Source organism: Trichosurus vulpecula, chromosome 4, assembly GCF_011100635.1.
Source record: "Trichosurus vulpecula isolate mTriVul1 chromosome 4, mTriVul1.pri, whole genome shotgun sequence".
In the NCBI taxonomy this organism is placed as follows: Eukaryota; Metazoa; Chordata; class Mammalia; order Diprotodontia; family Phalangeridae; genus Trichosurus; species Trichosurus vulpecula.
The window spans coordinates 191,515,676-191,543,219 of NC_050576.1; the positions used below are offsets into that span (position 1 = coordinate 191,515,676).

Here is a 27,544-nt window from a genome sequence, read left to right on the forward strand (position 1 = left end):
TTTCAACTTTTAAAAAGTCATAACTTAAACTGTATAATTAATTTAGCAACAAAAAAGGACATCTATAACATCTTCTCCAATGTGAGAGCTAAGATATCTGAAATCCAAAGATGACTATGTGTTACGAATAATTGAGGACTTTTGAACATGAAAGTTATAAAGACAGTAGCTTTCGTAGAGAAGTTAGAAGCACATATGGGTTCTTCTGCACTTGAATTATTCTGTGTAATCTTTCTGGTCCAAGAAATGACCATGTTAAAATGCTATAGGGTATTAGAAGACTCTAGTTCTCCTAAAAGATTTAGCTAGCATATTAGAACTCTAGCAAAGCAAACAGCATTAAATCAAAATCCATTACACTTCTAAGTGAAAAGTTTTATATATTTAGAGGAAGATGGGATCTTAGAGGTCATCTAGTCCAAATCTCTAATTTTGCAGAGGAAGAAACTGAGGCCAGAGAGGTTAAATGACTTGCTCAAAGTCACGCTGGTAGTAATTTTAACAAAAAGTAACAAAGACGAGATTTAAACCAAAGTCTACTCAACTCCAGAACCTGCGATCTTTCCTGCTGTATCACACTCAGAACTTCTTTTTCCCATGGTTAAAGGTTGTTGAAGAGAAAATCAGAAGAAATCAGAAAATGATGATTTAAATATCAGAAGTTTATTTGAAAAAAATGTGGAAAATGTGAACATTTACATTTCTGAAATGCTATGGCTCAGGAGTGTGTGAAGGAGAAAGGAGAAAAACCTTTCCTTAGCCAAGCATCATTTTAATCATCTGCACACAAGTAAAAAGGTCTGTTACTCCCATGTAATTAGTCATATGAAACTGATCTACCTTCGGTCTGTTATTCAGTGAAAGTGCCTTCTCTGGATTATTTTATGGTCAGTAGTTGTTTACAATAAAAGAGAAGTTACTTGCAACTAAATTTAACCAGTGAAGAAAGCAGATTTAGAGAACTCCTGCTGGCATCTGGACTTAACAATAATGCAGGCATCCATACCTTCCCAGAACACAAATTTGGATGAGTAGCCAATGGCTTCTTTCCCCCCAGAGTTACTTGAAGAATGAGAAGGTGGAGCATGAGAGGCTGACCTCGTTGTTGGATACCCAGTGCTACTAGAGATTCCTAGTGTTGCCATTTTCTTTAGGGAGATGACCTCTCTATCCATTCCACTCTACCCTAATTCCTTAAACTAGGAACCACTAGAAGTTTTTACTTATATTTAGATGAGTCTTAAGATAGGAATGGTACTAAACTTTCTACTGTCACATTGGGGAAAAAAGTCATGGTTACAGCTATTAATTCAAGGCTACATATTTAAATAGCCTTTCACTGACATAGTTATACTGGTTTTTTTTTTTTAAAACATCCATAACTACCTCCACTTCCCTAGGCTTAGGCTTCTGCTCCTATATATTATTAAAAAAATAAAATCTGGATTTAGTTCTATCTTATCTGATAGAAATAAAGAACACATTTTAGAACTAACTGCTGTCTCAAATCAAACTTCCACTCTACATTCTATCAGGGAGAGTAGTATCCATTCCAATCCTACATACTCTAGGTTCAAAAGTTGCAAAGCTAGTTTTCTGGCCAAGAAAAGGAAGACCAAAATTTTTAAGTGGTTAATAAAAGGATCACAGGAATTGATTCGCTGAAAATAAGTCACACCTTCTCAGATCTTTGGTACAGACATTGGCTACATCAATCCAACATTACCCACACCACAAATCACATGGCACATATTGTAATTAAACATTTGTGATTTTTCTTTTGGCTGTGTAAACAAGGGAGGAAATGCATTAGTAAAATCACCAGGACTTCTCTTATTTCTCCAAAATACACACCATATGCAAGACCAAGTTCTTCCTTTGCTCAAGTCCTTGGGGAGGAAAAGAGGATCCAGACGTTACCGTTTGCGCTCTCCTTTCTGTGTCCTTTTCTTTTCCTTCTCCTTTCGCTCCTGCTTGGCCAGCTTGTCTTTTTCCCTTTGTAGTTTGTCCTGTTCTTTCTTCCTCTGAGACTCATCCCGCAGTGAATCTCGCTCCAATTTTCGAGCATTCAGGACATCTTCCACATTGGTGTTTCGGAAAAGAGCTGCTGTTGAGTTAAGGGTTAGTGGCACAAGCACATCCACTAGCATTACCTTGTTCCTCAAATTTTTGTTTACCTTCTCCCTCCTTAATGAGTACTGACTATGTTTTATCTGTCTCCAAAACATCTTGAGTTTCTACCCATAGCCTCCTGGAGGGTACGGATCATTCAACCATTCAATCTTAATTTAGGTGCCTGGCATGGACAGAATGCAAAGTAGAATCTGAACTGGTGAAAGGTCTGAATTAAAGAACATTATATACAGAAGAAGAATTTTATTTCTGTATACACAGTTGGGTTTTTGTGGTCTAGACTTGCACTTTCATTAGGTGTTCCCCTTGAGGAAAAGTCCCTCTGCCAATGCAGATGAACAGCTACTCATCGGTTTATAGTCTTAAATGCCTGGGGACATGTAAAGAGGATTAAAGACTTGCCCTGGTTCACAAAGCCAGCAGGTGTTAGAGACAGAACCTGAACCCAGGCTTTCCTGACACAGTGCAAGCTTTCTATCCACCAAGCCAAAGTTGCACCAACTAAATGTTAAAGAAGTATCTGCGATGTAATGCAGTTGTTTTTTTTTAAATCACTGATTTTGGATTGAAGAAATCCTTAGTTTACTACATCTGCTGTTTATCATCTGTGTGAGCTTAGGCAAGGCACTTAACCCCTCTGAGCCTATTTCCTTGTCCGTACAATGAAGGGGTTAGACTAAATCAGTCGTCCTTAAGCTGGGATTTCTGAAATTTAAAAAAAAAATTGATAACTATATCAATATTGGTTGCTAGCTATTATTTTATTTTCATTTAAGAATATTAATTCTGAGAAGGGATTCAAAGGCTCCACTAGACTGCCAAATCTGAATGCCCTTTCAGCTAATAATAGTTAGCTAATATATTTACTTATGAACATGAAAAGCATAGTAAAGAGACATAAAATGGGGATAAACTGCAGCAGATTGCCAACAATGACAGATGCTATCGAAACTATGTCTAGAAAAGGAGTTTAGGCAACTTACAAAGTGAAAGTAAAGGATAACTGGTGGACAACCAATCTAGTGAAAAAGTGACTTTAAACAGACCTAGAGGAGACCCACAACACAAAGCAGGCACCCCAATGGAGGATTTATGGGAAGAAAATGACACATTAGATAAGGTGAAGAAGTTGTGATCTGCCCTAGTAGAGGGAGTGTCCACATCAGGGAGAGCATAAGCCCACTGAAGTTAAAGTATTTTTGCATAAACATAGGTACATATATGCACATGTGTGTAAAAAATAGTTGTGGATAAATATTTTAACGTAAGTCCTAAGTAATTAGGATATTGCATTCAAGGTAGGTGCTGCTCAAGTATTTGAAATGTTTTCTTGATTAAATATTTTCTTAAATCTTAACATGTTTATATCCTCAATAATTTGCTTAATTTAATAATATGCTTTTTTCAGATAGTACCAAGATAAAAGTCAGCCTAGCCCTGGTCCCAATTATCACAGAATCTGAACTTCAGTAGGACTGGAATGTTTTATTGCAGTTAAAAAAACATACCTAGGTAAGCTGCTTCAAAATTTGAGGACCTAATCACAAACTTAGGCTCTCTGTACTAGGCAAGTATTCTTTGCCTCTTAAACACAATTTAATTGTTTCTAACTAGGTATCTTTCTATTTGCCATTCCCTATCCCTCTTCCTGCCTCCTAATCTATTCCCTTCTTCCTTCAAACACTTCCAAATCTACCTCCTCCAGGAATTCTTCCATAACCAGATTTCATCTGATTTCTCAATGCCTTCCCCTAAACATATTTAATTTTAAATATATCCTTTTTTACTTGTTAATCTATAGAAGCATTCTTTGTTGTTCGATGAGCGTATGCTGCCTTACCAGCTAATGTAGAAGGTCCCTAGACATGAGACATTTCTTCAGTTTCTTTTGTATTGCTCCCATAGCACCAGGCACAATATTCAATAAACAGGGCTTTTGGAATCCCCTTGAAATTCTCTCCCTGCTACTCCCCAATAACACAAAGTAGCATGGAAGTCATTATTCTTGGGAAAGACTGAAGAAGCATTTGGGGGAGAGACACCAGAGAAGGATACATTTTTCAGACCCAATATTCATTGTCGTAGCAACTGAACCATCCTTCTCATCTGCTTCAGTAAAAGGAGTTAAGGAATGAACAGGAAATGGGTCGAATATCAAAGTATTCCACAGAATTATCTGCTTAAGGAAATTAACTACTAAGTAGGGAGAAGGACCAGGCTCATTTTGGATGGTAACTTAAGGAACTGTAAGTTATCTGCTTCAATCTTGTTGCTGTACTATGAAATCTTAGGAAAAGGCATTCCCTACTAACCTCATACGGTCTGGATTGACCACCCTCTTATTGAAGAGATGAATGACATTCACTTTAAACAAACATTAAGCGCAAGATACCATGCCATAGGCATGACCTCTGAAGGTTTCTTTCCAATACAAGGAATAGAAGTTTTTATCAGAACTATTATTCTGCTCCTCAGAAGGAGTCTTGGGGACAAAAGGAATTGACCTGAAAAAAACCAATTTCTCCCTAAGTTTAGAGCCTAGCAGCCAGCTATCTGATTTTTTTTGGTGTACAATATTAATTTCAAATATTCACCAGACAAACTAGGGATAAGTGTTTTAAGTTGCAAGTAAACTAAAAATGAAGGAAAAAAAGCAGAGCCTAACCCTCTTCTAGTCAGTTGACTGATTATATATACAAGAAGTCTTTCCCAATCCCTTTTAATTCTAGTGCCTTCTCTCAGTTATTTCCTATTTAGCTTGTCTATAACTTGTTTGCACATAGTTGTTTGCACGTGGTCTCCTTCATTAGACTGTGAGCTCCTTGAGGGCTTAGATCAGGATTGTCCAAAATGTAGCCAGAGGGCACATGTGTGTGCCACACAGTTCCACTTATGCAGCCTGCCTACAAGCATAGAAATTTATATAAATGCTTTAGTAAATGAAGCCGAGCTACCACAGAGCTCTCACTAAAATGGCAAAAATCAAAATATACTGTCTATTGTTTCAATAAGGACAGCCCTGGCTTAGATTATCTTTTGCCTCTATTTCATCTCCAGTGCTTAACAGAGTGCCTGCATATAGCAGGTGCTTAGTAAATCCTTACTGAGGGACTCACTCTGCCCTGCCAGTGTACGTAACCCTCTGCACACTCCCCTGAGTCAAACCCAAGAGTCCAGTGTTGTCTCATTCTATCCACTGCAACAACAGACACTTAAACACAATCCAAACAATGCCATTCTGGGTTTACTGTAATTCATTACAAAAGACCAGCTCTGCCACTAAATACATCTAGAGGACTAGGAAAGGACAGCACTGGGGTGAAGGAGATTGGCCCCTCTGTCAAAAAATATGACTTGGAGAGAACAGGAAGTCACTTCACCTATTGGGGCTTCAGTTTTCCTACTTTAAAGTATGGGGAGAATAATTCTTACAGTTGGAAAGATAGGCTTTGGGGGCAGAAAACCTGCTGAACAAAATGTTCCCCAGGCTGCAGGTTGCTTCCCTGCTACATTTATTCACTTTATGTGTGAGAAGTGAGGCATACCTTATAATAATAATGATACTCAAGGGCTACCTGGTAGTGGAAAGAATAGCAGTCTGGGAATTGGGAGACCTAGGTCTGGGTTCTAATCCTTACTAGCTATGTGATCATGAAAGATCATAACCTTTCAGCCCCAGCTTCCTCATTTGTAAAATGGGAATAAAACACACCTGCATTAACAGTAAAGCATTTGATAAATCTGAATTCAAGAGCTCTAGATACATTAATTCAGGATTTACATTAGTTCTGTGCCCTGCCCTCTTCAATAAAGTTACTCCCATTTTAGGAAGTGAAACTGAGGCATAGAGTATTTGAAGGCCTTCCAAAATTAGTGTGGGCCAGCAGAAATGAGATTGGAAATAACCATGGGGACATTTTCAGGCTAGACCTTGAGAGCCTTAGTGATAGACAACCACCAGAGCTCCAGAAAGGATATTCTTCCTCATCTGTCACATTGGCATACTGGGCCAACAGGGCAGCTTTCCGTTGCTTCTCTTCCTCCGACACCATTTTGGGCTTCACCACAATCTGCGCCTGCTTCTCGATAAGGGTGGCGATGGCTTGCACCTCATCTAGTATGGGGTGGGACAAAGAGAAGTAGTGACAACAAGGGATCAGACCAGATAAGCCAATAGTCCCAACAAGACCAGTGAAGTCACCCCGGCTCTGGAGCAGCTGGGGTTCAAATTTTGAGTTTTCTTAAACCAGAGAGGTTCAGTCTCAAGACTTGCTTATTCCAACCTCCTTCCCAAGAAGAGGGGTAAGAAAAGGGCCAACTTACCTTGGACCCCTTCATGCTTTTAGTGATGTTGAATGGGGTGGCTATTCTTGGATAATTAAGCTAGTTTAAAATACAAGCCATTTTCAACTATGAACACCAATAGAAAAAAGTGATGAAGGTAGTTTGAAATCATTTCAATTTAATGTTAAAATGTGCTATAAGTTGAGGGGGTTTTTCCCCTAGCTCTCAAATTAACTAATGAATGTCTCAGGCCAATTAATTTGTCTTATGCCAAATTAATTAATTTGTTTTCCAAAACATGCTAGAAGAAGGTGAAATAAAGGCTTTCTCTGGAGGGAAAGAGCCTGAAGTTTCAGATAATCCATAGCATCATACACAGTTAACTATAAGAAAAGAGGCAGCACTGGAGGAAGGGATATCAGCCCCTTTGCAAATCCATAAGGAGAGCCAAAAACTATGACTTGGGGGGAGAGAGAGGGAAGACAGGACCAATGTGCTATCATTGAGGCAAAATGGGAAAAGGAAAGCAATGGTGGCTAAGAGAGATCTAAAACTGCTGTGAATTTGTATGCTATTCAGGACAAGCAACCAAAGTGGAGAACTAAAAATGCTTTTTCCTAAAAGCTGTACAGAGCTACTGGAGAAGCTTCCAGGGAGCAGTGCCAACTCACGTTACCTTCTTTTTTCTCTTTGGTGACAACATTCTGGGTTTCCGACCACCGCTTGACAATCTCCCTGCAGACATCAAGGAGTGAGTCTTCTTCCTAGTCAGAGAAGTAGGCTAGGTAATTCCAAGAATGCCAAAAAATCTTCAGGTGACCTGAATCAAGGAATCCGGGGAGAGGCAGGCCCAACCCACAAGACATGACTGATTCCAGCCAAAGCTGAAAGGGACCCACATATTTTGGAAGACAAAACGTGCAGAACTTGTTTCCCTTCTAGGACTTCTAAACACTCCAAAACAGAAAAGGACCCAGGATCCAAGCAGTAACCCAAATTCTCATCAGCGTCATCCCTAGAATTCATACTAGGTCAATCCCACCTACATTATTCTGCCAGATGAGCCAAACTCAAGAGGAAAGGAGTCTCCTTGTCAACAGAATTTGCCTATCTGCTCCCTTAAAGACAAACCTTGCGCTTCCAGGCAGGCACATCTCCCATCAGGGACTATGCTATGGGTATGGAACACTGCGGATCCTGTTATACTTGGTGGATATGTTGTTTAGTTTTGCTGAACTCCCTTATCCACCTTTTCTTTCTTTTTTATTCTGTTGCAAAGGATGGATCTCTTGTCAGAGAGAGGGGAGTATTACATTGGGAAATGAAGGTGATGTAAAAACCTTCAATACGAATTTTTAAAGAATTTACTTTAAGAGCTCACCTCCTGGAGGACCTTACTGATCTCACCAAACTCTGAACATGCTTCTCCTTGGGTTTGTCAGCTTTTGAATCAAGGCTGGACTTCTAAACTCGCTGGGCTACACCAGGGCTTCTTAAACTTTTTCTACTCAAGACCCCTTCAAGCACTTCTTAAACTGTGGCCACTACACCAAGGAAGTGTAGACAGGGGAGACAGATGTGTCCCATCAGGCCATCTATCCAACTATATCTCTATTCTGTACATGCGTGCACACATACCAGCTATCATTTTTTCAACATGATTACTATGTCTTCATCCCTTCCTGCCAAAAACTAGCAAAGGAGAAAGAAAACAGATCGCTGAAATATGCCAAGAATGCTTACAGTGCATCAAAATGGGGGCATGATACTGTACTCAGCAGGGCTACAAGAGGCTATCACCTTTTCAAACTTTGAATGTTAGCGGTTAATAGGGACCACTGGAAGGCCTAAGGCATGGACAAGGGCCAAAGAAAAGGAAGATGGAGGAAATAGAGGGCACTGGGGGGCAGATAAAAGGATACTATGGAGGAGGAGGAGAGAAGAGAACACGGGTCTTTGACCCAGATTCATCCCTTTAAGTTACTGCCTTGGTCCCCCTAGAACAGCTTTTGGTCTCCTGCCTGACTCATGCCCCAAGATCAGGTGATTGATTGGCCAGGGCAACAGACAAGAAGGGGAAGGGCCTGGAGAGTCCTTGGTCACTGAACCCTGCCTCCAAATTTGGCTAAAAATATGGTATGGCTTCTGGTTATTGGACCCAGGCCTGATCTGGGAACTGATCTCATTAGGCATTTTGGTTTTCCTGGAAGGGGATCTGACAATTCGTCAAAGGAGTCTTTGAAAAATTGTACCCCAGAATCAGCTGTATGGGAAAGAAAGCCATGGATGGGGAAAGCCATGATGGAGAGCGGTGGAGTGTCAACAAGGTGCCCCCTTCTGAATTAGGTACTTAGAATGTACTGTACACATGCTTTGGAAACCCCCTCCATAAGTGTGCTTTTCTCAGAGCCAATCAACATTGGACTGGGAGTTGAGTCCTGGGTCTGAGAGACCCAGCTTTGCCACTTTGCCACTGGGGAAAAATCATTTCCTCTCTCTTTCCCATCTACGTGTCTGGGGTAATAGTGCTTGCACTACCTACCTTACAGGCTTAATGTGACAGAGACATGGAGATATTAAATAGATGGATCTCCTTTCCCCAGTTAGACTGGAAAGTTTCCAAGGGCAAGAACATCGTTTTCTACTTCTCCAAGATTCCTCCTCATTACAAACTGCCCCGCAGACCAGCACTGCTCAGTCAATGTTGATGTCACACTGGTATATCCAATTTCCTCAAAGTTTATATGTGGTAGGGGAAATTAGGAGGAAATGAAATATAATGGACCAAAAAAAAAACCACCCTGAAAACAAATGAAGTTTTCTGTAGGTGGTGGGGACTTAAAGCACTAGACCGATTCCTGAAAAACTGATCTTTTCTTTTCTACTAGGAAAAGAGAAGAAAGCTGGGTGAGTTCATGCAGGGAGTCACAAAAGTCTTGATGCAGAGTTAAGGTACAGAGCTTTAAACGGCACTAAGACTTTTGGAACACCTTGGATCTGGTTTTGTCAGCAGATGAATGGCTCCAAATAAGGACAACCTATAAACAGGTGGTCATGGCAGGGGGCACTATTCGTAGCTTCCATCTAAGTCACTTCTACCCCCTACTTAGAGAGTCTTTAGAGATTTTCTAGATGGGATAAAAAGAATCTTAATCAGTTTCCCACTCCCACCTACCCAGAATTCCTGGTAGCAGCAAGAAAATCACCTCCATCATGACCTCCCAGACCGGGTTAATCCACACTATAATTCCTGGAGCCTCAACTAAGGACTGTAGGAGAACCGCATGAAACCTACGTCTTTTGCTCAGCTTTACTGCATCACCAGCTGAGTCCGTCGTAATGACAACAGGCCTGGCTGTGAGACATCTAAACAGCTGCCCCTGTGTCAAGTTACTGTGGCATCTCCCCAGCTGATGAACTGTTCTTCAGTTGGCTTGCCCAGGCCTCCCAAAGGAAAAATGTGATTGGTGTGGAGGAAGGAAAGATTAAGGGGCTCTTCTGTATTTGAAAAACATGACTCTCTACTCTCCAAAAGGCCATGATCCTGGATGGGCCCTAAGTACTCCCTAATACAGTTATTTCCCACACCATAATTAGCAAGCCAGGGCTTCCCAGATCCCAATACCAGGTCTGGCTAAACCTCTCCTCAACTCTGATGCTGGCTAGTTCACTGACCCGAGCGAGTCACTTGATCTGAGACTCTGCTTTGGCACTGACTTAATGGCACAGTGTCAGGCTAAAAGCACCTTATAAATCTTAAACCACCATAGATGTGAGCAACTCTTATGACTGCCTTACAGGCAGCAACAAATGTTTTGAACTGTGCTTAGCTCAATATCCCGCTGCACCTCAGTCTCCAGTTTGCTAGACTCACAAGCTGCTGCCATCTTTCAAAGGCTCCTACCATCAGCACCCATCCATCTTCCCCAGCTGCTGCTTCTCTCTGAAGTATAAAGAATACAGAATTACAAGGGAACAGTAAATTCAGATGATTCAAAGGGTACAAGATATCCAATACTGTACACTATCTGTCCAGTGACCAACTGGGCAACTCTCAATTTTCCTGGTTATACAACAGCATCTCCAAGTCTTGTTCACTTGGTCTGGCCTGATATCCTCATGGTCATTCGAAATTACCTCACTGGGACCCTGGGCATCCATTCCCTTACAGTTCATCCCTTTACTGCAGCCAGAGTGGTGTCTCCTGACCTCTCCACTTCAGGTCACTGACTCCTGCTGGCGTCAGCCCTTTCCAGCTTCCAATTTTCCCAACTCATTCACTGGCAGGGTTATGAAAAAGAGTCAGACTCTCATTAATTAATAAAGTGTGCCATTCATTACTGAAGAGTACTAAAAGCTACAGAGAGCTCTGATGAAGAGACACGGAATATAGGAAGCTGTTCTGTTGCCACAGAGCGCACACCTAACAATGTCGGGTTATGCTCTGCCCTAGCCTCATCTAGGTAGTCCCAGCAAATTTTCCCTCTCTCATGGGGCACACAGAGAGGGACTACATGTATTAACATATGTGTTAACACAACGCTCCAACAGCAAAGACCTCTTGAACTTCACACACTACCTCCCACATACGTTCCACAAGGGGTTTTAGTAGTTTAATGATCACTTTATCAGCCCTTGCTCTACACATCAAATGCTAAAGAACATGCCCTACCAATTTTCTGGATTTGTTTGTTTCAGATGATTTCAGAGGAAAAGGCCTGCCATGGAGAGCTATCACAGCTACACACTTTGGTCTCCTGCATCCCCTTCGAGACCGATCTAACATTGGCCTCTTCAACATTTTCTGTTATTGACACACTGACTTTAGGAGTCAGTCTTTCAAATGTAAAAATTTAATTGCCATAGGGGATATAGCTAACCTAGTCAGATTCTCTAACTGGAGTATATGATAAAGGGGACCAGGAAAGAAATACAAACCACTTTACAAATATTTAATTTGGTCCTCACGACAACACTGGGAGGTTGGCTGGTTGTTGATCTTCATTCCCAAAGAGGACCCAAAACGACATGACTATGCTAGAGCCAAGATTCAATGTGTCCAACTGTGGCCAATCAGGCCAATACGAGCTCGGAATGCTTTCCCACAGGTCGGGCATATAGTCCGTGTGAACATGTGGAGTGGATACTCCTAACTTGCGCATCCTGCGTTTCCTTTGAACTGTCTCAATTCTGCTTTGCTCATAGAGCACAGCACCTTCTCTGATGTGGGCACACCATGCTGAGCGGTCCTGTGCCAGCGTCTCCCATGTCACACAATCAATTCCAAAGTTCTTGAGAGAGACCTTGAGAGTGTCCTTGTATCGAAAAGTGGAGGGAGTGTTGGTGCATGATTTCCTGTTTGCAGATGACTGTGCACTCAATGCAGCCTCTGAAGCTGAGAGGCAATGAAGTATAGACCAATTTCTCTACTGCTTGTGCTAACACTGCCCTAACAACTAACACCAAGAAAACACAGGTGCTCCATCAGCCACCACCACACCATCCACACATGGAACCACTGGTTGCAGCAAATGGAGAAGTTCTGAATGCTGTGGATGAGTTCACTTACCTTGCTAGTGTATGCTCCAGGGATGTACACATTGATAATGAGGTTGACGGACACATGCCAGAGCTAGCTCAGTGTTTGGGAGGCTCCGAAGGAAAGTGTGGGAGAGAAGAGCTGTTAGACTGACTACCAAACTGAAGGTCTACAGAGCCGTGGTGCTGACCTCATTGTTGTATGCCTGGGAAATCTGGACAGTCTACCACTGCCATGCCAGGAAACTGAGTCACTTCCTTTTGAATTGTCTTAGGAAGATTCTAAAGATCACCTGGCAGGGTAAGGTACCAGACACTGAGGTCCTTACTCGAACTAGACTGCCCAGCATTCAAACTCTGCTTCAGAGAGCGCAACTCCGATGGGCTGGCTGAGCTGTTAAAATGGAAAATGTACACTTGCCAAGAAAAAGACTTTTATGGAGAACTCACACAAGGCAAGCATTCATACAGTGGTCAAAAGAAGCGATGCAAGGACACTCTCAAAGTCTCTCTCAAGAACTCTGAACTGATTGTGTGACACGGGAGACACTGGCACAGGACCCTGGGGGGTAGGCATTATTGTGATCCCCCTTTTACAGAGGAGGCAGTTAAGAGACTTGTCCAAAGTCACACGACTAGGAAGTCTCTGAAGTCGCATTTGCATTCAGGTCTGCCTGACTCCAACACTCATTTGTTAGTGCCACCCCGCTACTGGAGGCTCAGAGCAAAGTGCAAGATGTCACAAGTGTTTGCAAAGGTTTGCAGGACTATTTCTGTACAAGGTGTTATCGGAGCCCTATAAAAACCCTGTGAGGTTTGTGGCTTGTTTGTCCGTGGTTCCCCCTCACCCCATTAGACTAAGAGCTCCTTGAGGTCAAAGACTGTCTTTTACCTTTCTTTGGCACCGTGTCTAGCACATAGTGGGCGCTTAATAAATGTGTACTGCCTCATTTTTTCAAATGAGGAAACTAAGGCTCAGAAAAATTAAGTGACTTGCCCAGGGGCACAACTAATTAAGCACAGCGCCTGGCACATAGTAGGCACTTAATAAATATTTACTGACTGACTCATTTTATGAATGAGAAAACAGAGGCTCAGAAAGGTTGGGTGACTTATGATTGGGTCACACATCTAAATAAATAACAGAGATGAGGTCTGAACCTGAGTCCAACATCCAACACTAGGCTGTACTGGCTCTCAGCTAAAAAGGGCTGACCTCATGATTCACACCCAGTAGGTGCTTCGTGTTTTTCCCCTACCGGAAAGCGCAAAGCAAAGGGATCTGGGTGAATGTCGGGGGGAGGGGAAGGAGAGAGGAGACATAGCCTTTCCCAAGGTTTACCCCCAAGAAGGGATTTCCCCGAAACATACTCAGGAGGCAAGAAGCCTTGTGATGAGAATGCCCTCATTTTACAGAGAGAGCCTCCGCCTAACAAGGATCAGGACCAGCAGGAGTAATGGGCCTCCCATCCAGGGCTAGCTGCACTCCGCCACCGGGGCCCCCACCCCCTGGGGGCGTCTGGGAGGAAGAACCCTTCAGCGGCGACCTCCCGCCTCCGGCCTGGGCGGTTCTACGGCGCTCCCTCCGGGCCCTCCTTCCCCACCCCTGGCCGGCCGCAGGCTCCTCCCCCTCCGCCCCCCAACCCCGACCTCCTCCGGGGGCGGGCCTCGGCGGCTCCACGCGGGGGCGCCGGAGCCGGGGCAGGGCAGGGCGGGGCGGATGCCCAGGCTCCTCACCAAGAAGGCGGCCAGGATGCCCTGTAGCGCGTCCAGCCTCTCCTCCTCGTCGTCCTCCTGCAGGACGCCCCGGATGTAGGCGCCATACACGGCCCAGTCCACCCCGAGCGCCTCCAGCCGTCCGTCCAGCCACGGCCCGAAGCCGCCGTCGCCTTCACCCGAGGCCGTGGCTCCGCTGGGCGCCGCCATCTTAGGGCCGGGGTCCTCCCCGCCGCCGGGCCGCCTCCTGCATTGCCTGATGGGGACGGCCCGCCGGACGCAGTGCGCATGCTCCCATAGGGCGCCGGACAGATCCGGAGCGAGCGTGGAAAGGAGCAGAAGGCGGAGCCAAAGGTTAAAGAGACCGCCCCTCGGGAGGGAAGGGGAGGTGATTGGTCGTCCGGTATCTGGCAGGTAGTGGGCCCGCCCTCTTTAGACCGGCCCTGTACAACTGTGTTTCAGCCATGCATAGACACGCGGCATGTCCCGGCGTGTCCCTTCTTAATAGTCCCAGAGTCACTTGGATCCCAGTCCGTTGCTCTCACCTCAGTCAATCAGTGTATTGATTATTAATAACAACATTAATGATAACTATCATTTACATAATGCTTTAAGGTTTGCAAAGGGCTCGTGCACACACACACACACGTTAAAATGCTGTTAAAATCCCAGTTTTACAGATGAGGAAACTAAGAGAGGGCGCTTAAGTCACATAGACAAAAAGTGATTGAGGTCGAATGTGAATTCAAGTTCGCCTGACTCCAGCATTCATTTGTTAAATATGCACGGTGCTTAGCGCTGGGAATGCAAAGTCAGGTCAGCCAGCATTAATCACCTCATCCCCGCAGTAATTGCAGTAGCTTGGAAGGGGGAGGGTGGGGCGGGTCAGCCTGGCTAGAGTCTCCTGGAATACTCTGCCTGCAAGCCCCAACTAAAATTTCACCATCTACAAGAAGACTTCCCCGCCCCCCCCCCCATTCCATTGCCTTCCCTCTGTTAATTATCTCTTATTTATCCAGTATATAGCTTGTTTTGTATATATTTGTCTGCATGTTGTCTTCCTGATTGGATTGTGAGGTCCTTGAGGGCAGGGACTGCCTTTTGCCTCTTTTTGTATCTCTAGTGTTTATTGAAGTGTCTGGCACATAGTAGGCACTTAATAAATGTTTATTGATTAACTGATTAAGCGCTTATTATGTTCCAGGCTACAACATCAAGTCAACAAGCATTTATTAATCAAAGTGCTGAAACGTGGTCCCTGGCCTCCAGGATCTTACATTCTAAAGGGAGATAACATGTTAATAGTTATGCATACACAACCCGTATACAGAGTGGGTGGAAAGTAATGCCAGACCACTAACTCTGAAGGCAATCACTGCCTTAGCAGTGGGGGAGGATAGGTCGAGGATGAGAAAAGGCTTCCCACGGGAGGTGGGCTTTGAGCTGGGTCTTGAAGGAATCCGGGGAAGCCAGAAGGCAGAGGTGAGGAGGCAGAGCCGGGGCAAAGGCATGGAGGTCTGTGGAGGTGATCTGACCAGTGTGAGGGGCAGTAAGTAGGTCCCTCGTACCTACTTGTATCATAAAATGTGTAAAATATGTAGAAGACTAGGGAGATAGGAAGGGACCAGGTTGTTGCTGCTGTTGTGTCTGAATCTCCATGACCCCATGGACGCACGCCAGGTCCTTCTGTCCTCCACTATCTCTTGAAGTCTGAGTTTCCATGACACTGTCTTATCTATCCCATCTTCTGCCTGTCCCCTTTTCCTTTTCCTTTGTTAACAGGATTTTTTACTGAGCCAGTCTCTACCCTGAGAATGATGAAACAGCTGGCCAGAGACAAAGTCAGTAATCAGGTAGCCGTTTAATTAATTAGTTTCATTATAAGGAATAGATTTGCAAATCAGGAGTTCTCTTGATCATAATTCCAGCCTGCTGAAGTGAAGACGGAGATTATGTTCATAAATCACGTGTGTGTGTGTGTGTGTGTGTGTGTGTGTGTGTGTGTGTGTGTGTAAGGTGGATTACAAACAATTGTTCCCTAGGGCTAGAGTGGTTTCCCAGGACCAACCCACAAATGGAAAACAGTAGAACAATTCTGGAGTTCTATGGGAGCAGCATTGCTCAAGCCCTTGGGGGTTATGTAATCAGAGTTCTATGATGGGAACAGGTTCTGCAGTCTCTGATTCGCTTCACTTAAGGTATACAGGCAGTGATTGTGAGCGTTGTCAAAGGTTTAAGTTTGACCCACAAAAGAGACAATTCTGAAAAGTCTAATCTATTAGTGTATTCATTACACATATCATATTGATTATTATAAAAATCATAGTTCCTTTCACAATTATAATGGAATATTATTGTGCTGTAAGAAATGACAAATAGGATGATTTCAGAAAAACCTGGAAAGACATATATGAACTGATGAAAAGTGAGGTGAACAGAACCAGGGGAAGATTATGCACAGTAACAGCAAAATTGTTTGCTGAAGAATTGTGAATGACTGAGCTATTCTCAGCAATACAATGATCTAACACAATCCCAAAGGACTAATGATGAAGCATACTATACACCTCAAGAGAAAGAACTGGTATTGATTGAACACAGACTGAGGCATGCTATTTCTCACTTCCTTTCTTCCTTTTTTTCTTTTATTCGAGTGTTTTGAACAAAACACGTATAACCTCTATCAGATTGTTTACCGACTCAGGGAGAAGGGAGGGGAGGGATAGAATTTGGAACACAAAATTTTAAATAAAAATGTTCTAAAAATTTTTTTAAAAGAAAAAAATGTAAAAAAAATTTTTTCTACGGAGATTTTTTTATTTCCACACACATGTGAAAGTGTTGTTACTTTAGAACAGTTTACAGTTGAGGAATGCAGAGAGGAGTAATAGGGCACCTTTAAGGAAAGAAACATCAAAGAAGGTGCAGCTGTCTTTACTTCCTAGAACTGGGGTGGCTGCTGGTGCCAGGACCTTCTGATTGGTGGTAGTTCCTGGTAGCAGGACAAAGTGAATACTGGCCATGGGGCCTGACCCTCCTCTGCCCCCAACAGCTGAAGCTTTGTGGCCAGGCATTGATGGGGCTGGGACCACTTGAAGCTACTGGGGCAGGATGGGCAAGATGTACACCTGGGTGATGCCCCCAGGCTTGCCTAGAAGAGCTGGTTTCAGGATGCCCAGGGGCACAGGGCCATTGGGGTCGCTGCTGGTGGGGGGGTCCTGCCTGCAGCTGCTGACCACCCCCTCCACAAGGTGGGCTCTGAAGCTTTGAACTGCACAGCTAAAGGGGCAGAACGTAATTCATGTTTCCTTACATTTTTCCAGCATTTTTTTTAACACCTATATTTGGGAATGTGATCTGGGATGAGAAAGGTTAACGGTGAGAGGGTCTTTTGGCCTGGGGGAATGTAATGTTAATGGACTAGGAAGATCTTCCGTGTCCATTAATAGGCCTGTGTGACCACACGTGCTCAATCACAGCTGTGAGTCACATAAAGCCCATTGAGGGAGGAACTTGCCTAAAGGGAAAGCTTACTTAGGGGAAGCTTACTTGCAGGAAGGCTTTCACACCTTTTGGTACTAAGCTAATTAGGCACTGATCAGGAGGGTTGTAATGCCTTCTGGCTCTGAGAAGTGTATATATATTCTGAGGTTGATATTTTGCTTTGGAGGTTCACTTATGAGAAGGACCTCTTGATTCCTTGGACAAGACTGAGTAGCTATTTGTTCAGAGGCCCCCCCCAACTACTCAGATGATTCTGTGCCCTGCCCCCCATCTAGTGGTGTATGTAGGTGGTTGTATTACTTGTTCAGACAGTTGGAGCCCTGTCTGTTGATCTTTGTGCTAATTTCTCTGCTTGTATTTTTTCCACGTTCAGGATGCTGACCTTTCCCCTGAACTTGTAAATATAATTAAAGTAAGATTGTTGACCCCTTTAAAGTTGCTTTCCTTTAGAAAAAGCAGATCAAAGCACCTGTGCTAGCAGGCCATCTTGGGTGTGCCAGGGTGCTTACTGTTACAGGAGTCACAGGAATCAATTTGGTTTAAAAAGTCATTTCTCTTTCCATGGTCAGGAATGTCAAGAAACGGTTAACAAGAGATTACTATAAAGTGCAAACTGTTTACCTATTTTTTTTTCTTTCTTTACTCTGGGATTACTTTCAAACTAGCTACCTTCCCTCACAGCTAGAGAATAGGGGTGGGAACCTTCGAACTCAAGGCCACCTGTGGCCTTCTAGGTCCTTGGGTGTGGCCTTTTAACTGTTTTACAGTTTTACGGAACAAATCCTATTATTAAGGGGTTTGTTCTGTGATGTTTAGATTCAGTTAAAGAGTGGCACTTGAGGACCTAGACAGTCACACCTGGCCTAGAGGCTGCAGGTTCCCCACCCCTGCCCTAGAACAATCTTTATAAAATTTAACCACTATTTTTCCTTAAAACAAATTCTACAGAGTGGTACCCCAAAACTTGCCAAGATATTTCAGAAAGGAATGAGTTCCTGGAATTACCCCAAAGTCTCAGGAATTCTCTCCTGCAATCTTAAAATAATCTTCGAACCTCCAAAATCTGCTAAGATGTTTTTAGCAGTTCCACAGACTTTGACTGTCTGACTTTATTTCTATAATTCCAACATAGCCAAAGCTGCAATGATAGGGGAAAAGTATCTTACAGGTTTTTGTTCCCTCTTTTCTTATAACCTAATCTCCCAAGGAAAGCTTGAAGTTGGGGGTTAGTCCTACTTACTGGGACAATTGCTTCAACTATGAAAGTTCGGTAATCTTTTCCAGTGTTCTAAACTCTCTGGCTACAGCCTTTAGACGTTTTTCTGGCTGGCTGAATTTTAAATCTTTTCAGGGTAACAGAATCTAGTTCACCATACAAACATGACATAGACATTTTACATTTTACAAAGACATGGACAAAACAAGACAGCAACCAGACAGAACCAGTTTGTTGGAGGCACACAAGTTACTGAGGTGTGCAGTTAGACACACAGGTGCAATTTTACAGAGGTGTACAGAGAGGCACCAATTTTAAAGAAGTGTTCTGCACGCTTCTGGCCAATTGACAGAGGTGTGCAGTTAAGAAAGGATATCCTTACCAGAGAGACCCAAGATGAACTGGGTCACAGGAGGGTCCTTGGAGTTTTCCTCACAAAGAATGCTGAGCTCAACCAAAATCATGAGCCCAGAATTGAAGCCGGAAAAGGGCAGCATACTCACCAGACGAGGGGCTGGGTGGGTGGGGTGTCAGACTCTGGAGAAATCTCCGGTGGCATAGTCCACTCCAGAAAGTACCACTTGGTACCACAAAGTCCACTTGGCCCTGTTCCATCCAATCCCATTTCTGACATCAATTTAAATGACAACCAGACAGGAACTGGCTCCTAGACTGTGGGTGACTGGAACCAAACAAAACAGTCTAGAAACAGGAGAGTCAGAAATCAAACAGAAGTTTCTTAGTTGCAACAAAGAACCTCTTGAGTTTAAAGTGTCAAGGTATTAGGAGACATCCCGTTTTCCAGAGCTAAGGACCAGCAAGCAGGCTGTGCTCCAAGTTTAGCATGACAACAATCCTTTGCACTCACCCTGCGGATGATCTCACCCTCTGGCAAAATGTATTGCTTTGACAAGCAACAGGTGTTCTCTGAGGGATTTTTATGATTTTCATATTAATCAGTAACTATTTAGATTTGTTGGAGCTCCCCTATTTCCCAAGAGATTCTGGCCTGAGGGCTAGAGCTATAGCCAATAAGCCAAAGGAGAAAGCAATCAATTACCTCTGCCGACACTGAATAATTCCTGTGCTTGTAAACTGCTAAGTGAACTGAACCAGGGGCTGCACTCCTATTCCTGTCATGCTAACTCTGGTTTTATTCCCCACTGAATGATCACAAGGCTATTCTAATAACTTAGGGACTGTTCCCACAGGACCCAAGAATGTCTATATTGTGCCCAAAATGGTACACTCATGGGTCTGCCATGAGAACTGTTTACTCAAGACCTAAGAATGACTGCGCTGGGTCCTGCCTTTTTGTGGTTTTTCATGTATAAAAACCTTACCTTTGCCTCAAGCCCCCCTGCTCAAGGGGACTTTGGTTTGCAAACCTGTTTTCCTCACTCTGAAATTAAACTTCTGTTTGATTCCTGACTCTCCTGTCTCTAGCCTGCTTTGTTCGGCTCCAGCCACTCACAAGTTAGAGGCCGGTTCCAGTCCAGTTGTCAAAAGTAATATTTTGGGTTCCTGAGGCCATGTTCTTCTTTCTCAAGGTAAAGCTTCCAGCTCCATTCAGTTAGGCCTTTTTACATCATTATCACCACTTACCATCTTTCAAGTGTATGTTGTTAGTCCACAGGTATGAGAGAGTATGGATGGTTCAGTCAATCAACATGTTTGCTATGTGGGGAGCTTTGGGGCCTGCTTCTAGCCATGTGTCACTTGAGGTTAATGGGCTTTCATATTGAGAAGAAGCAGAGGTCCCTTGTTGGCTACAGAGCCCTAAGGGCTGATGACTCAGCAGATGTATAAAGGAGCAGAGGCAGCCTTTCACCACTTTCTTCATTTCTAACTGCAAGTCATGTCAGGACTGTTTGAGCTATTTCTCCAGAAATGGGTTGGGGGAGGGACAGCTTGACCTGACCAGCGCCTCAGCCTCCATACAGCTGTGAGCACATGGTATCTAAAGCACGTGTCCTAAACCAGCAAGCATAAACCTTGTTTTAGCCTGCTTCTTTTGTGTTTCTTACTTCCTGGTTATGAGTATCTACTCTGAGAGGTTAATACCATATTGTCAAAATTAAAGGACACACCTCACCTTTCTGTCAGTATAAAGAGTGTTGTGTAACATAGGATCTTATTCAAAGGAGTTCCCTAATCAACTTGATAAATTTATAGAGGGGAAAAAGCCTTTATTGGGGACTTTGCCTCAGCCTCAGAAGATGAGGACATGCCCATTTGGCTCATTATTCACTCAAAGTCACTAAATTAGGGATGAATTGGTTGACTAGAAATGGTTGGCTGAAACAACTGAACTGTTGTGGCCCCAAAGCTAGAGGAATGGCTGGGAGGCTAAGCTAAGATACAAGAAATCGGGGAGCCTGGACTTTTCCTTCCACTGGTATTATGAGGTATTCAGATAATGCAGGTATAGTGGGAAAGGTGTTACCACTCTTAACCTTATGTGTGTTTTGTTTCCCTTCCAGGAAAAGTTAAAACCCTCAGGAAAGTGGAACTTGCCAAAATATCAGGGAGTTGCCCCTCTCAGAACTCTAAATTCATTTTCCTTCTGAAGGTAACAAGGTAAGTCTGGAGTGGTGGTTTAGGGCTCTGGGAAAGGGGCACAGCTAGCCTGACAAGGAGGAGAATTGGATGGATTGTTTTTAGATATTCTGGGACTTTTGTTTTCTTCAATATTTATGAGTTCTTAGGAGTCTTTTTTTTTTTTTAATTTTCTGTTGGATGAAATAAAAGTTGCCCTGTATCTGATCTATTTTTTATATTTATAGATTTAAATTTATTATTATTCTTAGGGTTTATATAGAACCCTTTTACACACATTGGTGGATTGGTGGAGACCTAGATATGAGCTCTATTCAGAAATTTTCCAGAGGTCTTTGCCAGGCAGGACACAGGGTATATTGGAACCACCATTTCCTCCTACATGGAAGTTATGACTCTCTTAATGTAGCTCAGTTTCACATTAATTTCTTTACTCTCAGGGAAGTAGAGGTAATATGTGTGAAAGTAGAGTAACAGGGAGGGCTTCGCCTGGATTGAATCCTACCCATGTAGGCTACTGGAGCATAGGATATACTAAAAAAAAAATAACTAAAGAGCCTGATTCTTATAGGGAGTATGCTTTATGAGATTGGTGGGATGTGTATGATGGCAAAATGAAAGTTAACAGTGTTTTGTAAAGGAAAACATTAGGTCATTTATTTTTACCAGTGACTTAGATAAAGGCACAAACAGTGTGCTTATTTAAATCAATAATGACAAAAAGTGAGAGTGATAGTTTACCTATTGGATGACAGAGTCAGAATCCAAAGAGATCTTGACTATCTAGCGTTGGTCTAAATCGAATAAAATAATTCATTAGGGATAGGGATTGATTGTTGTCCTTCATTTTCAAAGAGGACCAAAATGACATCACCATGTTAGAGTCAAGTTACAATGTGTCTGACTGCAGCTCATCAGATTACTATGAGCTTGGAATGCTCTAAACACAGGTTAGGCACAGATAGTCCACATGAACGTTTGGGGTGGATTCTCTAAATCTGCGCATCTCCTGTTTCCTTTGAGCTACTTCAATTCTGTTTTGCTCATAGAGCACAGCACCTTCTTTGATGTGGGCATGCCATGCTGGGTGGTCCTGTACCACTGTCTCCCAAGTTGCACAATCAATGCCAAAGACCTTGAGAGTGTCTTTGTATCACTTCTTCTTACTACCATGTAAGCATTTGCCTTGTGTGAGTTCTCCATAAGATAGTCTTTTAGGCAAGAGTATGATTGGCTTAAAAAAAATCAGTTTCACAAATACAGGATTGGGGAGCATGATTAGAATAGAATTTGTCTGAAAAAGATCTGAGGATTTTTAGACTTGAGTTCTCAGTTTGAAGAGGCAGACAGAAACAAACAAAAAAAAACCTAATATGAAACTAAGCTACATTAAGAGAGTCATAACTTCCACGTAGGAGGAAATGGTAGCTCCAATGTACCCTGTGTCCTGCTTGCCAAAGAGCACATCTGAAGGGCTTTATTCAGTTTTGGGATCGTTCAGAAGAACAGAGATTCTCTAGAGAGCATCCAGGGGGAAGAAACCAGGATAATGATGGGCCTAGAATCCATGTCATATATCCATAACATGTAACTAGTGTTAAAGGAAATGGGGATATTTAACCTGGAGGAGAAAAGACTTGGGGAGGGACAAGGTAGCTGGCTTCCAGGATTAGAAGGGCTGTCATGTCAAAGATGTGTGGATCAGGAAAAACTTTATAACAATTAGAGCATTCCATGAAATGGGCTGGCTTGAGAGGTGTGAGGTTCCCCCATCAATCAGAGTCTGGATGAACACTTGGCTGGTGTGGCATGGGTTGCATTTCACAAGTCCAGTGGGACATACCTGTTGTCATCCTCTACTGTTGCTCTGTAAAGTGATTTCTGTTTGTTCAAAAGGTACTTCTGTAAGTAATTATAATAATTATTATTAATTATCTCATTCTTCTCATCTTTTACTGCTTTTTGTAACTGAATTCAAGTGGTAGGGTGGGCTCTCATCTTCTGCAGACATTTTTAGGACAATTCTAGGCACTTACCAGATGATGGGGATGATGGTAAATTCTGCAACCTGCAATTTCCACCATTTTATTGCATGATTTCCATCAATCATTGAGCCTCAGGTCCTTAAGGATAATCTTTCTATAATTTATAGTGTCAGTTACCTAATCCTAAAAAAAATGCCCTTCCATTTCTGTAAACAAATCCTCATGACTCACTTATTTGTTTCATACTTTGTCAATATATTATTGATGGGGTTCATGTGAGTGTTTGCCCATGGTGGGCCTTTTGATTTCGTGACATTATATAGTCTCCTATTTACATTGGACAAATCCACTTTAATGTACCTGTTCTCAGCCTTTACTATTGCTTTGTGAAGTGAGCTCTTTTTTCTAAAACTATCTCTGCTTGTTCATAGTGTGCTCTGAGAAGATCTCTTAATGCATTTCTTCCTTTTTGAGGAGGAAGAATTCAACTTTTTATTGGGCTGATGATGAGCACTGTGTTTTGTTAACAATGTTCGGATTTTTGTTTGGACTCCCTCTATTATCATGCCCTTATCTTATTCCAGAGAGTTAAATTACTATTATACTATTATTCTTTAATATTTAAAGTTTTATAGGTCACCGAACAGGTGAATGAATGAAAGCAAAAGCATTTTTAACTGCTTACAGCCAAGTATTGCGCCAAATTTTAGGAGTCGTTGAAGAAACAAATGCCGTACTCTATGTCTCTATATCATGGGCACAAATCTGTCAGAAATAATTTTTACTAATTTGAGGTTATTCTGTATCTTACCATTTTTATGCCTAGCAGAGAGAAATGACCAAATTGACAGTCCCCTCATGCCTTTGGACAGCTCCTTAACTCACAAGTCACTGTGAAGTCCCCATATATTTCACATGTAACCCTAAGGCTGTGTTAGGCTTGTAGTCTCAAAAGGCAGATCTAAAAGGGCCTAGGTTCTTAGTAATTCTGTCCTTGTTTCTAGTTACAGAGCGAAATCTCTAACAAGTAACCTGGAAGCTGGGATTCCAGAACTGCATTAGGAAAGGTCATTCTCTCTTCTGTGGCTCCCAGAGCCTTCACACACATACTCACATGGTATAAACATTTATGAGAAATAAGATTAAATCAGTCTGATGCAGTGTTTAATAGAATCAAAGACCACACTTAGATAGAGTTGCCAGTCCCACAAGTTCCTTCTTTTGTGTGTGTGTGTGTGTGTGTGTGTGTGTGTGTGTGTGAGAGAGAGAGAGAGAGAGAGAGAGAGAGAGAGAGAGAGAGAGAGAGAGAGCTTCCCCCTTAGAGTTCCTGGAGCAGCCCTGGAGATTAAAAACAAAAACACAGTCGTATACCTTGCTGTTTTAGTCTCTTGGGAGGAGAGGAGGATGATGTCACCAGGACTGGTACTCTGCATGGCGGGAAGACTCATCACCTTCCTCTTCTCTGAGTATTCTCTCTTACTTTTTAAGAGATCCTTAAAACTCCCACTGTAGGGGAAACTTCCACCCTATAATCCTAAACTTTTTTTGGCTTCTTCTTTTCCTAAACTAGAAGGAAGGGGCCAGAAGGACTGGTACATACAGTCAGTCAACTAGCATTTAATAAGTTCCTACTATGTGCCAGGCACTAGGTTAAGCCCTTTGGACACAAAGAAAGGCAAAATTGAGGCAGAGTCCACAAAGAGTTTAGGAAACAGTTCAGGTAATAGTTTGCTTTATCAAACAGAAGAAGAATCACTTACTTCTAGGCACACAGCCTCAGAGAATCATTTTCTTAAAACCATTCAGTTCCTCACATAGAGCATTCAAGGTTTTCTCCCTTCTAGCTGCCATCAGTCATCTTCCTAACCTATGTCTTGCCACTGGTCTCTGATGACTCTGGAGGAGAGAGTGAGGCTGATGACTTTGTAAATCCTGCCTCACTTAAATCCAATTCACTTGCAAGCCAAGACATCACCTTTCTGATGTCATTGGTCCTCTTCAAGAATGATGGACCACCAACAACCAGAAACAGCTTAAATTCCATTAACTGAAGTAATCTAAGAATTGTTTTCCTTTTCATTACCTCCATTGCTCTAAGGAATGGGCAAAGATCTTTATGTATCACTTCAGGGTTTGGAAAAAGGCAATCCTAACCTTAATTAGCTAACCTAACAATCCTAACCTCATTAGGTTTTCCTGTTCAAAGCCTAGTTAACACAAGTCTGGTAGCCAGTCCTGTCTCAGGGACCTTAGTTTTCTTCTCTACATACTTTCCTAGCATGTTAGACTTTAAACTAGAATATGAGGGGTGAAGGCAGCTTTGTCTGTTTCCCCAGGACACAAATGAAAAAAAATGAGATGATCTGTACCCCCCAGGAGCTCACACTTCAATTAGGGGAGACAACACACATAAAAGAATTCAGCTGTAGGGAATGGAAGGATCTGGAGGTCTTAAGGGTGGCTAGATGGGTCTGATTGCAAGGCCCCAGTGTCCTTAAGGCACATCAGTGGGTCAGATGACAATGCCTAGATTTCTGGGGGGTCATGGCCACAGGGCAGATGGTAAGGTCTTAGAGGTCTTTCAGAGGCAGGTTCAGGGCAAAAGGTAAGATTTAGTGGTCTTCCATCGCATTGGAAGTCTCGTAGTTGGTGACTGCCAACTTATCCAAGTGGTATGAAATGCCATATGACTCATCCTTCCATCTTTCCTGCCCTGCTATCCCATAAGGTCTGGGCCATCCTATAGGGTCAGAGCAGTCCCCAGGATGTTTAGGGGAAAGGCAAAAGGAAAGCATGCTGAGAAAGGTACTGGATGGGTCTGAATAAAATAATTGCTTTCTGTAGATGAACAAAAGTATTGGGATGTAAGTTCATCTTCTGCTGCTCTGAAAGGATACCGTCATATTCTTAGTTCAATTCTAGTAGCAAATTGAACTATGGGGATGGTCTGATTACTGAAGTCATGTACCTGAATGATTTTTATTTCTTCTGCTAGGTCTTTATGTTTTGAAAGCTGCTGATTCAGATGGCAATATGAAAGACATGAGAAGCCCGGCTCTCTGGACAGGGCTCCAGAAAGATTAATGACAAAGAAACAATTAGGTTTCTCCATCCAGTCCAAAATGGCACAAAAAGATGGAAGGCGGGAGTGGGAAGAAGCCCAATGCTCGAATAAAGGGGAAAGGAAAAGCTGATGAAAATGGAAGAAGAAGAGGAAGGGGAGGAGCCAGAAGATTGGAGAGTAGGAGCTGTGCAATAAAACTCATACATACAAATAGACCTGAAATTAGCCCATGCTCAAAAAAAGAGGGAGATGGAGGAGGGAATCACAAGCCAGCTGAGCTCCAGCAATCAGAAACCCAAAGCCAGATCCCAGCCCTGCCTTATTAGAATAGAAGTGAGTGGGGGCAGCTAGGTGACTCAGTGAGTAGACCACAGGACCTGGAGTCAGAAGGACCTAAGTTCAAATCCAGCCTCAGACACTTGACACACTAGCTGTGTGACCTTGGGCAAGTCACTTAACCCCAATTGCCCTGCCTTCCCCCCTCCAAAAAAAAAAATTAAAAAAAAGAACAGAAGTGGGCACCGTGAGTAAAGACAGTGATTGGCCATGCTCATATGGGAGCCTTTGTACAAGTCTTCAGATATTTTTGTGGAAGAATGTGTTTATTCATGGTGATTATAGCATTTTTCATCTTTAAAAAAATCAGTCTGTTATGATATAATTGGTGTTCTGGTTGGGGAGTCATGCTATCAAATTCGAAAAGGTCTTTTTGAAATTCCATTCTAAATAAGCTCCTCCCCATTTCAAAATAGTTTGAAAGATAGGTATTATATTTATCATCCATTTCGTTATTAGGTATAATGTCTGTAATTTGCATTAAGTGAAGATTTTCCATGAAATCAGCTTTTCACTCTTCAGGTTTAAAGCTCAAAAACTTAATATCTCTTTTTGTCTAGATTTAGGGATAAAGTTTAGCTTTTATAATTGCCCTGCAGCGGTCAACAGTATGTCATTATGTGGTTTGGAGCTGAAGTTACCAATAACAAAATGCATCATGAAGCCCTTGTATGTAACTCACAGGATTTGTTTCCAATTTTGTCATGGAAGGAAGGAAACAAGCATTAATTAAGTGCCTACTATGTACCTGGCACTGTGCTAATATCTCACCAGATCCTCACAACAACACTGAGAGAGGTAGGCACTATTATTCCCCCACCCCTTTTTTTAATAGACAGGCAGAAGTTAAGCGACTTGCCCAGGGTCATACAGCTAGTAAATATCTGGGGCCAGGTTTGAACTCAGGAGAGGGCGATCCTCCAGCATTTTGGGGTTCCTGCTTTCACAGCCACTTTTACAGTAACTCCACAAATTCCACTACCTTCTCTGCTGGCCCCTTTCTTCTGCCTCCACCCCACCAAATGGCTGAATTGTTGAATTTTGAAGGGGGTTATATTGTCGTTTTCATGATCACATACTGGAAATGTAAGCAGAAATACCACTTTGGGAGACTGCTTTTCTAAGTAGAAGAAACATTTGGATTATGTATGGTTTATTTTAACTTTTTGCTTTCATATTAAGAATGAATAGTATTCTTTGAAGCATGAA

At 42.7% G+C, this 27,544-nt stretch overlaps 1 protein-coding gene and 1 long non-coding RNA gene across 4 annotated transcripts; one reads left to right on the top strand and one right to left on the bottom strand.

The window, feature by feature from the left end:
* Positions 1 to 641: 641 nt before the first annotated feature.
* Positions 642 to 13,943, bottom strand: CCDC43 (coiled-coil domain containing 43). Of its 2 annotated transcripts, XM_036758065.1 has the most exons (5): positions 13,693 to 13,943; positions 7,094 to 7,181; positions 6,112 to 6,247; positions 4,189 to 4,247; positions 642 to 2,104 (listed from the first exon to the last, which is right to left on the bottom strand). In XM_036758065.1, the coding sequence occupies exons 1-5, from the start codon at positions 13,879 to 13,881 to the stop codon at positions 1,917 to 1,919; spliced, it is 660 nt and encodes a 219-aa protein (XP_036613960.1). In that variant the 5' UTR covers positions 13,882 to 13,943; the 3' UTR covers positions 642 to 1,916. The 2 variants fall into 2 exon arrangements, with proteins under 2 accessions (XP_036613960.1, XP_036613959.1); XM_036758064.1 differs by lacking the exon at positions 4,189 to 4,247 and having other exon boundaries at positions 1,947 to 2,104; positions 13,693 to 13,938.
* Positions 13,921 to 27,544, top strand: LOC118848998. 2 transcript variants are annotated; one of them, XR_005010277.1, is made up of 3 exons: positions 13,921 to 14,025; positions 20,875 to 20,971; positions 25,931 to 26,214. It is a non-coding gene; the product is annotated as an uncharacterized LOC118848998 (long non-coding RNA). The 2 variants fall into 2 exon arrangements; XR_005010276.1 differs by lacking the exon at positions 13,921 to 14,025 and adding an exon at positions 19,838 to 19,941 and having other exon boundaries at positions 25,931 to 27,544.

Bases quoted from the DNA above. Each gene is read 5' to 3' on its own strand.
- CCDC43 (XM_036758065.1), bottom strand. From the start codon at position 13,881: ATGGCGGCGCCCAGCGGAGCCACGGCCTCGGGTGAAGGCGACGGCGGC. The intron at 7,182-13,692 runs GTGAGGAGCCTG...TTCTCTGACTAG, and splicing joins GCATCCTGGCCGCCTTCTTG to GAAGAAGACTCACTCCTTGA. The intron at 2,105-4,188 runs GTATCCTTCTCT...ACTCAACAGCAG, and splicing joins GAATATTGGGTCTGAAAAAT to CTCTTTTCCGAAACACCAAT.